At 49.5% G+C, this 11,708-nt stretch overlaps 3 protein-coding genes across 3 annotated transcripts; 1 reads left to right on the plus strand and 2 right to left on the minus strand.

Moving 5' to 3' along the window:
* The first annotated feature begins 1,174 nt into the window (after positions 1–1,174).
* On the plus strand, positions 1,175–3,098 carry LOC123119006 (F-box/kelch-repeat protein At1g57790). The gene is made up of 2 exons (XM_044538641.1): positions 1,175–1,581; positions 1,672–3,098. Exons 1-2 carry the CDS (start codon positions 1,302–1,304, stop codon positions 2,952–2,954), a joined length of 1,563 nt encoding a protein of 520 aa, XP_044394576.1. The 5' UTR covers positions 1,175–1,301; the 3' UTR covers positions 2,955–3,098.
* Positions 2,961–4,300, minus strand: LOC123119007 (uncharacterized). Its single transcript, XM_044538642.1, has one exon. The coding sequence runs from the start codon at positions 4,288–4,290 to the stop codon at positions 3,157–3,159; it is 1,134 nt and encodes a 377-aa protein (XP_044394577.1). The 5' UTR covers positions 4,291–4,300; the 3' UTR covers positions 2,961–3,156.
* A 318-nt stretch (positions 4,301–4,618) lies between these two features.
* On the minus strand, positions 4,619–10,360 carry LOC123119005 (casein kinase 1-like protein HD16). The gene is made up of 16 exons (XM_044538640.1): positions 9,990–10,360; positions 9,519–9,641; positions 9,312–9,385; positions 9,158–9,227; positions 9,011–9,066; positions 8,461–8,532; positions 8,280–8,374; positions 8,001–8,067; positions 7,784–7,913; positions 7,431–7,649; positions 7,214–7,341; positions 6,264–6,438; positions 6,097–6,187; positions 5,526–5,683; positions 5,115–5,303; positions 4,619–4,992 (listed from the first exon to the last, which is right to left on the minus strand). The coding sequence occupies exons 1-16, from the start codon at positions 10,074–10,076 to the stop codon at positions 4,933–4,935; spliced, it is 1,794 nt and encodes a 597-aa protein (XP_044394575.1). The 5' UTR covers positions 10,077–10,360; the 3' UTR covers positions 4,619–4,932.
* Positions 10,361–11,708: the final 1,348 nt, after the last annotated feature.

Below are 11,708 nucleotides of genomic sequence, written 5' to 3' on the forward strand. Positions count from 1 at the left end.
AGAGCCCCTACCACTTCATGAAGCCAATCACTTTGTACCTTATCTTCATATGTTTTATTCCCGTTGAAAACTTCGACCATTTGTCATCAATCACCAAAAAGAGAGAGAATGTAAATGCATCTAGTGACATTCCTAGTTGGTTTTGGAGTATTGACAACAAATCTGGTTGAAGGACTAATGTGTTTGTGAGATTCACAGCAGAGCACAGGTAGAAGTCCCTATTGATTCGGTTTACCCATCGAAGATGACCCCTAAAAATGTATGAAGACATTAAAGACATTGGTGGTTCGTGAAGACATTCGTGTTGAAAATAATACACTTGAAGGCATTCATCTGAAGTCAATGAAGGGCGAAGACATAGTTTCTTTTGTAGTTTCATTTTCTTCTTTTCCAAGTTGTACGAACCACCGAACTGTTAAGTGGGGTCAAAGTAAAAGTAATTTAAATTAATAAAAGTAATTTTAATCAAAGAAGTAAATTTAGTTGTTGCAGACTTGCAGTGACGCAAGCTTGGCGGTGGCCGCTACGAGCTCAATCTCCGGATTACCATAAGCAGAGACTAGGTTCTTTTTATTTCTTTTGAGAAATGCATGTAACTTTATTCATACTCATAACAATTACAGGTACACTGATTTGAATCTAAGATTTAAGAAAATACAAAGAAAATCTCTTGTAAACACCTTTTTCGCGGTATCAATTTCTGGTAGAAGAAATACTTCAAAGACTTGGGTAAAAAGGCTGCAATTAGACTGAAACAACGATATTGCCACTCTTTCATCCGCACGAACATTACCAATAATGATTTCTGAAAGCGCCTTGAGTCGCCCATCTAGAAAGATAGGAAGCATTGATCGATGAATGTACTTGGGCCGGGGATGATCCCGTAGAAGTGCAGGCCGTCGAATCACTATATCTTCACCATGGCGTTGATGAAAAAAAAATCACAATCAAACCAAAAAAAAGCTTGACACAACAACATAAACACGTCAGACCAAATAATCGAATCCGCGAGGACGAAACACTCTCTGACGTCATGGCACTGCCAAAAGAACGAGAGGGAGTTTGTTTTTTTCTTTTTTTTTATGGCAATTTTAGTTATAAAAAAATCAGATCCGGAGCGCTTCGTGTCACTTATCAGGTGGGTAAAAATTAAAATTGAGGGAAGTTGTGAGAGGCTGAGTCGGTCCAGGTTTTGTTTGGACCGACGGATCAAGTCCTGGCCTTAAATCTGGTGGTGAGATAAAAATCCGTTCTTGGTCCCGTGCCCGATTGGAGTCTCTGCTCTGCTCTGGAGTTCATCAATGGCGGATACATACCCATACCGAGCAGGGGAGGGGAAGCAGATCGGGACCGGGATGCTGGATCGGGCCAAGAGGTCGCCGCCGCCGGCAGCCGCCGAGAGGAGCGCCAAGAAGCCCTGCTGCCACCGCGACCCAAGCGGCGGCGGCGTGCCGGAGATCTCCTCCCTCCTCTCCTCGCTCTCCGTCGCCAAGCGCCACTCCCCGGCCGCCCACGACCACGCCCCCCTCAACAAGCGGCCCCGTTACGACCACCACCATGACCTCGACGCCCGGATGCGAGGTACCCACCACGAAACTCCGATCCGATCCCGATCAGTTGCCGCGCTCGGCCTCCCGTCACCACCCCATGGCTCTGCATCTGCTGCTGCAGGACTGGAGATCAGCTGCGAGACGACGGACATGGAGCAGGAGCAGGGGCCGGACTGGGCGGGCTTCCTGCCGGAGCTGCTGGCCCTCGTCTGCGGCCGGCTCCCTCTCGCCGACGTGCCCCGGTTCGGCGCCGTCTGCAGGCACTGGCGGTCGTGCGCGTTCCCGGTGTACCCGGCTGACGCCGCGCCCGTGCTGCTCAGCGCCACGCTCACCGCCGCCGGCGCCGTCCGCTGCTACAGCCCCCACCTGCACAAGACGTTCGTCCTCGCCGCGCCTCCCCTGCCCGAGGGCGGCAGGGTCTTCTCGGCGGGCGCCGGCGGGTGGGTCATGGTCAAGACGCCGGGCAGGACCGTCGTGTTCGCCAACCTCCTGGACGGGTCCGTGCACGAGACGCCCGAGCGGGAGGGCGACGATCGGGGGTTCATGAGCTGCGCGCCGCGCCGCCACGACGGCGTTGACAATGGCCGCAACAACAACACCGGCAACCCTCCCAACGACTGCTGCTTCGACGTGTTCGCCGTCTTCTCCGGTATGGTTACCGTCAGGGTCGAGAGCTGGGGAGGCGGCGGCGGCGGCTGGAAGAGCGTGGAGGAGCAGAGCGAGTTCAGAATGTCCTGCTGCTGCAGCCCGGTGATGCACAAGGGGATGCTCTACTGCCTTGGACAGGAGGGCGCTCTAGGGGTCTACGATCCCGGCGAGGCGACGTGGAGCGTGCTCCCCAAGCCCGCCGGCTTCGGCCCGGAGCTCGCCTACAAGAATTGCCACCTCGTCGGCTCGCGCTCGGAGCTGCTCGCCGTCCTGACGGGCAGCAACGGAGCTCGGCCCATCTACGTGCTGAGGCTCGACGAGGCCAAGATGGCATGGAAGAGGGTCAAGTCATTGGACGGCCAGTCCCTTTTCACCGGAACAACATCGTCGGTGGCGGTGGCAAAGCCGGTCGTCGAATCCATGGCGGACAAGGTGTACCTTCCCAGGCTCTATGGCCGGCCGCAGGTGATCCAGGCGGAGCTCGCCGCCTCCGACGGCCGCCTCTTCTTCGTCGCCAAGGCGGCAGAGCAGGAGCAACAGGGACCGGTTATGGCGTTGGGCGGTGGGGATCACGGCGGCCCCTGGTGCTACGACATGGAGTCGGACTCCGGCGGGCAATTCCTGGGCTCCAAGGCCCTGCTGCAGTCCTTTTGGGTTCATCTCGGCCACGCCGCGCCGCCCTCGCCCTCGCCCTCGCCGGATGAGGATGAGGATGAGGATGAGGATGAGGATGATGATGGAATGGTTATAGACTGACCGGCATCAATCCATGAAACTGATCTTGCCATGTACAGTAGAATACACTTGTAATAAGATTGTATTATGCTTATCCTTCAAATCAAAAGGAAAAAGATCGTAGTATCATACTTACATGTATGATAGTATTCTTCTAAGAACTAATCTTTGCTCTCTCTCTCTGCCTTGTTTTGTTGCAATATGAATGGAGAATGGAACTAATCTACGATGATGATGATGATGATGTTGATGAATTGTTGTTGTTGTCGTTGTCGTCGAAGCGGAGGTGGAGCGGCACGCCGGGGGTGGGCTCGACGACCTTTGCGTCGGGGAGCGCGTCGGCGAGCATGGCCCTGAAGGCCTGGATGGTGCCCCGGGTGGAGACGAGGGCGGCGAGGATCCCCTTGGCGTCGAACTCGCCGTTGCTCATGGGCACGACGTAGGTGGGGCGGAGCAGCCTGGCGAGCTCCACGGCGTCCTCCTGCCCGGAGACGAGGGTGAAGTCGGCCGGGAGGAGCTGCTTGACGACGGGCGTGATGAGCACGTCGGCGCGCAGCGCCCTGTCCCGCAGGAACCCGGCGTCGTACACGCAGTGCGGCTCGTAGTAGACGCTGGTGTTTTTGCCCCCGGCGGCGGCGGTGACGATGTAGCCGTTCTCGGGGCGCTGCCACGGCGGGCCGAGCACGGGGCCGGCGGTGGCGAGCACGGTGGCGGCGGCGGCGGCGGCGGCGGTGGACTGGCCGGGCTCGAGGTAGGTGACGTGGGTGAAGGGGAGGGCGGAGAGGATGGGGCGCGCGTTGGGCGTGGCGACGACGGGGAGGCCGGGGCGGACGGCGGCGAGCTCGGTGAGGGTGCGGAGGTGACAGTGGTCGTCGAGGCTCTGGGTGATGAGCAGCAGGTCGACGCCGGCGCCGGCGAGGAGGCCGTCCGGCTCTAGCCGGGACTTGGGGAGGGTCTTCTTGGCGGCGTCGAAGAGCCATGGGATGCCGAAGTCGAGGTTGCCGACGAGGATGGGGTCGACGAGGACGCGGAAGCCGCCGGGCAGCTCCCACAGCCAGCCGTTGAACTCGAGGTAGGTGAGCTTCACCGCCGCCGGAGACGTCGTCGTTGTCGCGGGTGTGGTGGTGGTGGAGGAGTCGCTGCTGCTTCTGATTCTGGTGGTGGCGTGGTGGACTGGCGGTGGCCGGCGGTGAGATAACCACCGTCGTTGAGAGATGATGGATGGAGGGAGGAGCTTGGGGAGGAGGCCGGGCATGGCCATGGCTGCTCTCTGGATCGTCCCCAACAAGAAGATTGGTTGGTGTAGCAAAGGCCACTTGTACGCCTCCGCCTCCGCCTCCCTCCAACAAAAATGCATCAACAAAACGAAACAAAATCGCTTCTTTTCTTTCCTTCCTTGTTACTTTTTCTTGTCATGTTTTGGATTGGCAATTTTGTTACCTTCATATACATATATGTATTCACTGATTGTACAATAATATTTGTTTGTCTGTTGACTGATAATAATCCTCATCTTTTTGTTGATGCATTTAGAAGCGATTTAGTACTCGATAGCTTTTTTTTTTACACATAGTAGTAGTAGTAGATTTTGATGAAAAACATGGTACAAGAGACCAGCAACATAATCATCATCATGACTAGCAGTTAGATAAGGTGGTACTCTACTACAACATTACATTACATGATTAAGGAGGAAATTCATTCATTCATTCATTCACCATCCAAACAAACAAACAAACAAACAAACAAACAAACAACGCGCTACAATCGATGCGGCAGTAATTAAAACTAAAATTAAAATTAAGCAAGCAGATCCTCCTGCTGCTGACCACCAATGCTCGGCTCCATGAAAATATACACATGAATGGGATGGGGTGGGGGTTGGGTTGGTGTCAGCAACAAGAATCAGGTCTGGATAAATAGGACCTACTAGTTATTAGCAAGGATGCATTGCATCCAGCTCGCTCCGCCGGCAGCCATGGCTATGGCTATGCTACCCCTAGGCCACCGTTCGCCCGTAGCAGATCCCGGCGAGGTAGAGGTTCTTGGCCCACTTGTCCTGCAACATTTTCATCCCATTGCCACACAAACTCGGTCAGCAAAAGCAAAAGCTCCCCAATCCATAACAACTTGCTGCTTCACTAGGGAGGGAGGGAGGGAGGGTTCAAGCATGCTGCATACCTTGACATGCGCGCTGGGGAACTGCGACGTCCGCAGGGTCTCCTGCGTCTCGTCCCGAGGCCGGCGCCTCGGCATGCTCAGGATCAGGGCCGACTGGTCCATGGTCGCCGCCATCGCCGTGATCCGGTACCCGTTGTCCCACCGCCGGTGGACGCCCTCGCTCGGGTACAGAAAGTCCAGCTCCACCACCTGCCACCACAGCAGTTACAACGTTTTACAAAGTCAAACTCTCAGACCACCAACAAGACAGGCGACGCCAACTCGGGGAACCATGATTTGTTACAAAAAAACCTTTGCGAGCAGTGGCGTGCGGAAGGAAATATCGAGTGAAAAAAAGCCATACACAACTCATGTTTTGCTCCATTTATTTATTTAAATGCTTCAGAAAGAATGATGAAACCACAATCTCACCTGGTCGGTGAACCCAGCGTTGCGTGACATGACTATGGCCCATCGGCTGCCTGATGTCGCCATCGACGTCACGTAGAAGCCTTCCTTCCACTTCTTGTTTATCCATTTAAACGGGAAGGAATCGCTCACCTTGTAGGACTGCTGCGTGTATGGTGTGCCTGCCAATCATCAGATGATATACCACATATTACAGCACCAGCTAAGCAATTACATATATAATAAATAAATAAAAAGCAACAAAAGAATCATGAACAGGGGCTCCCATCAAAAGATGGCAACTACAATCTGGTAAGCAGAGAAAATATGACAGATGCCTATGCAGGACACTTTGATGGAAGGTGCCTGTTCCTGGTATTTCAGATGACTGATCCTGCTGTTGGAATACCAGCGGATTTGGAGCAGCGACTTCGCTCTCCTCTCCAGGTTTACTTCTTAGTGGCTGATTCACACGGATGTGCTACATTGCAAGACAACTAGACTCACCACGAGAGACATGCTTACTATCTATACCGCAACATTTGTGACAGATATGGAAATTAAAGACTATACGTAACACAAAAGATATGCATACCTTTGGACATCACTACAAGAGAGCTTCCAATATTCGCGCCAGCAACAGAACTGATGTAGAAATTTTTCTCCCATTGTTCCATAATCCAGTCCTGTTTTTTTTGGTTAAAATGAGTGCAAATGAGGAGAATTAAGTTACACGAGGGACAGATGGGAAGTTTCTTCTACCTTGTGAAGGAAATGTGGAGACAGCTCATAGACTTGATCCGTGAAGCCAGTTCCAGCATCCATAATGATTGCCCAAAGATCAACACATGATGATATTGAGCTTATCAGCAGACCATCCTCATTTCCTTTCTCCACGTGTGGCGCTAACCTATTGTCAGCCACATTGTAGTGGTACCTATCAAGGGTAAAAGTTAATCAGCCTGTATACAAATAAACTAGTACATAAAAAGATGATGATGGTGCAACAATCGATGCAAACAATTTAGGAGAATACTGTAGATTGTCAGCATATTTTGGTTCCCAGCAAAGATTGTAAAGTTTCCTTCATTTATACTATACTTGAGTTCTCCTAACAGATTATAAACTACAGGCAACCCTGCAAATGGAAATATATGGGATGTGGCGCATGAGCTTCACAGGTCTCGGTGGAAAGGTAACTTTTTACCGTATTGCTATGCGTAAGAGGGCATTACAATACATCATATCAGGGAAGGATCATCACATACACGACAGGCAAATTGCCTGTCTTATCATAGTTGGATCATACAAGAAAAGTCTTATGTGAGGCATTTTTTGCCAACACAAAGGACTGTGCATAACTGACCATGGCTAACAACAACATGTGTATACAGAAGCCAGTATGAGCCTAAGATGTAAGCACAATGTGCTGGAAAGTATGCGGTACGCAGGTTCCGTGAATACATCTAAAGTAAGTCTGTGAGTTGCTTTATGATTGTAACAACTAGGGTAAACCCTCAAAGCTGAACTTGAACCAGTAAATAACTGTCAAAAGAAATCCTAATATGATCCTGTGGGTTTCACTAAAACAAAGCGGCAAGCAAACACTATGATCTCCGCGGATCATGCAACAAAAGTGTACAGAAGGAAATCATGGGCCTTTTTCAGTTCAAGAATAGAGGAGAGAATTAGCTTGAGAATCAGAACCGTACCTCTGTTTCATGGGTGATCTAGAATTATACACTGAAATCCACTGTGTTGCTGGAACACCCAGGCGAATCTTCTTTCTTGCATTGCTATCGTCGTCGTCATTAATCAGCCTAGAACGCTTCTGCCCTACCTGCATGGAATGAAAGAATTTAGTAACACATGCAGTGTTTTCAGGTTCACTTGATAACTTCAAATCATGTGCAATGCCCTAACACAAACCTTTTGGGCTCCATCGGTATTGATTGGTCTGATGGAAGGGTTTGGTCCAATTAGAACATCGAACAAAGAAATCAACTTGGAGTAGTTTGGTTCCTCATCAAACTTCATGTTGACTACAGTCTCAAGAAATAGCTTAAAAGGTTGAGGACAGAGGCCGCAAAGGATATCAGGTGACGTACTCATCTTTCTCTTGCACACCAGAAATGATTTATTATCACCCTGCAAACACACACACACACACACACACACACACACACACACACACACAATATCTATATGAGATTCTCAAACAGAGATGCTACAAAATGATGGTGAACGGACAAAAAAACTAAATAGATTAGACAATACGGTACCTGGTATCCTTGCCATGGCAACCTGCCTCGATGGAGAAATACTAGTGTATAAGCCAGTGATTCCAAGTCATCTCTCCTGCTTGCAGTTCTTCCTAAATGCGCATGGGCACTAGCATACCTGACTGTTCCTCTACATCAGGAAGGCAAGATTTAGAACATCTGCACTCTGCAGATATATAAGATCGTATGGAACTAACAAATTTAAGGCATGGCAGACCTGAAGGCATCCGGACGTTGATCATAATCAACATGCTGTTGAGTAGCAGGATCTTTCCACTTTGTTGCTGCCAAATGAAAAAAAAATCTTACATGATCCAAATTTCCAGACACAAAGTAACATGGAACACTGAAGGTCTAAAGCAGTCAAGATTATCAAGTTTGAGTCATCTAAACTACCAGTACACTAGCAACAGTATTCTACCAGAACACTCGGAACTTTCACCGCTGCAGTGTAAACTAACAAGTAGCAAGAATATGGATGAAGAGGTTTGTTTACCTAATCCAAGATCTACAAGAAAAAGTTTCTTTTCTTGAGGAGTTCCAGGCTGACCGAGAAGAAAATTCTCAGGTTTGACATCTCCATGTACATATCTGAAAGAAACTTATAGAAGCATCATGAGAAAAGAGGGAGAATGGCTAATGGATCAAACATAGCTAACCTTCGGATGCCTGCTTACCCTTTAGAATGCATGCTTTCCAGGATAGAAATGGCCTCTGCAGCAATACAAGCTACCATTTCTGATGGCATGCTGAAAGTTTTCGACACAAGTTAGAAAACCAGGAAATAACAAACTACACTGCAAAATTTAGGAATAGGTGCAGGATGAAAAAAAATCATCGAGCGTGAAAAAAAAAATAGTCAAGACTCGGCCCTTCAACTACACCATTCTCACGTAGATATGTAAATTCTAACCAATTTTTTTCTTCACATGCAACAAAAGAGCTTGCTAGTGTGAGAACAATGTAATGGGTGCAGGAAAAACGATAATTTCTGCTTCAAACATCTTAGATACAGGAATACAGCACAAACAACTGTTATATTTATAAACAGAAAATGTATGGTATATGAAGCAAGTAGACATTCATAACAGTGTGGTTGTATGTTCAGAAAGAGCGCCTTCTAAGAGAAGCAGCTACTAAACAGCTTCCTTGATTAGAACCAGATAAAAATAAAAGGAAGTCGGTCTAAGCCGTTAGGAAGACTAGTAAGAGAAGAAAGAAACTCACGTCTGCCCTGCTGAATTCCAGGAATCCCACAAGCTAGGCCCCAGCATATCCATGATCTGCAGTTTCACAAGAGGGATAAAACAAAACGTTCTGGTCCAAGGGTAACGTCATCCAGCAAAACGGTCGGAAAAGGACAATAATTCATACCATGACATAGTAGTCACCCTGACGGCCTTTATAATGCACCTTGGGCACACCATGAGTACCTCCAAGAGCACTGTTATATATATAACGTCATGACAAAGATGATGACGCGAAGCATGAAGTTGTGACAAGGAACGCTGACAGAATAGGGACTTACGAATAGACATGCCACTCGTATGGAGGGCCGTAGTTGCACCCCTTGCTGGTGTTGTGCTCAAATTTTATTGCAACCTACAAATAAAAAGGGAGTTATCAGCAGAACCAAAACTTTTTTCTTTTTTTTTCTTTTCTTTTTTGCAAGACATATGAATGAATGAGAAAAAAGCACAAACAAACAAACAGAGAGACAGAGAGAGATTAGCACCTCCTGAGCACCGGCGCCCCGGCCGTTGCCACCGGTTAGGCGGCGGCCGACAAAGACGTGGCCAAAGCCACCTTTGCCGAGCTTCCTCTCGACCCTGTACTCGGGAGATCCTCCTATCTGGACCTGATTGATGATAAGGGCAAACGAGAGGCAGTGGTGAGTTAATCGGCATTCATCGCTCGCACATCTAATCTAAGGCGTGTCTGTGTCTGTAAGACCAAGCGCTGAATGTTGCATATCTTTTCATTTTGTAATCAGAAATCAAGATAAGACCTAGTGGCCGGCATGATGAGAGTAAAAAGTCGTTTCTTTGGTGAAGTGAATTAAGCAAACCAAACTGAATCAAAATTGATTGGGATTGGCCAACCAGATCTGCTGAGAAACGGCGTGCGTGTCTTGGTAGAGGGGATGGATTGCATTCGTGTTGAGCTCCATCAATGGAAGGGAAGGGAGAGGGAGGGAGGGAGGTACCGTCTCGGGGAACGGGGCGGTGTTGCCCTCCTCGTCGTCGTTGCCGGCGGCGGCGTTGTTGGCGCTGACCCCGCCGCTGTCCGCCATCCCCCCCTCCTTGCCTGCTCGCTTTCTTGCTTGCTGTAGCCTGTAGGGAGGGAGGGAGGGAGGGACTGTGCCTCGGCGGCGGCGATGGCGATGGCTGCCCTGGTGGTGGCGATCCGGCGACCGGCGCTTTTGGTGTTTCTGTCAATCTATCTGGCTCTGGCTCTAGCTCTGGCTAGGGTTTCCTTCCTCTTGCTTGGCTTGCTTCCCCGCCGCGGCGATATTTTCCCCTTCTCTTCTCTTCATCTTCTTCTTCCCCCGCACTTTTCCTTTTTCTCTCCCCAAAAAACTAGTAAGAGTGACACACTAGTGAGTTGCCAGGTCCAAGCTGATAATAATAATAGGAAAGAAAAGAAGACTACAAATATATATACACGCACATAAAGGAAACGAGTCTTAGGGCTCGAGAAAAGGTTGTCGCTTTTCCACCCGCCTCGGCAACATACTGTTTTACGACCCGTCTCTTGGCTCCCTCTAAGGTGGTGGCGAAGGCCAGGTTTGACCGGTGGCGTGGCGACGTGTTTTGTTTTCGAGGAGACCGGGTTGCGGTTCCTTTCGCTGAGACTCACGCCTTCGCTTTCTCGAGGGCGTCGTTTCGAAGCTGTGGTGCCGCCTTTCTTAAGGGCCACGATATTTCTATGAGGGGTCGTGTATGAGATGGAACATCTCTTCTCCGGCGCTAAACCATACTGCTTTTGGCACTGGTGATATTCGATTGTGATGTGTGGGTAATACCCTCTGGATAAGGGTCAACTCATGGGCGTCACAATCCCTTGTGAAAGTGCATTTAGCTCTAAATGATTTTTTTGGTGTGATGGCAATATAATTATTTGTGGAACTAATGACAATCGTCCAGATTTATCTCAGTTCATCTTTTTCCTAGCTAGGATGCTTATTATGGAGAGGATTGACCCCCCCTCCCAAAAAAAAGATAAAAGGCGTGGTTTTGTGGTGACTCGAGGGTCCAATTTTGGTTTTATTTGTGTTGTAGAGAAGCCGCATTATCAACAAGGGGCAAGGTGGAAGAATAACGGTGTGGAAACACCCTAATTATATACTTGCCTTCCTACACCTACCACTGGAAAGGGAGCTTCTTTGCCATCATTTCCATACCCTTATTGTGCCGATAGGAAATGGTCAAGGTATATGGACACCCCGTGCGCAACCCGGAGGATCTGGACACCCTGTGCGCTTACCTAGCACGCGTTGTCGGGCTAGTTCCCTACTCTCTGGACATCTCGTGCCCACGGGGACTACATATGCCTCTAGACACCCCGTGCGCACCCCGGAGGATCTGGACACCCTGTGCGCTTACCTAGCACTGGTTGTCGGGCTAGTTCCCTACTCTCTGGACATCTCGTGCCCACGGGGGACTACATATGCCTCTAAACACCCCGTGCCCATGGGGTCTTTAACCCCGTGCGCACGGGATAGTATTTTCATCTATAGACACCCCATGCGCACGACCAACTTGGCCCTTGTGCACGGTGTCAAACGACTGAAAATAACTACTTGAGGTTAAACACTATAAAAAGCCCCCTTCTCCTACCTCCAACCCTAATCATTTTGCCTTATTGATACTTGATGATGACTTCGGTAGTCATCATCATCCTCCACTTGTAACCCCCTTGCATG

Source organism: Triticum aestivum, chromosome 5D (assembly GCF_018294505.1).
Source record: "Triticum aestivum cultivar Chinese Spring chromosome 5D, IWGSC CS RefSeq v2.1, whole genome shotgun sequence".
NCBI classification, from domain to species: domain Eukaryota; kingdom Viridiplantae; phylum Streptophyta; class Magnoliopsida; order Poales; family Poaceae; genus Triticum; species Triticum aestivum.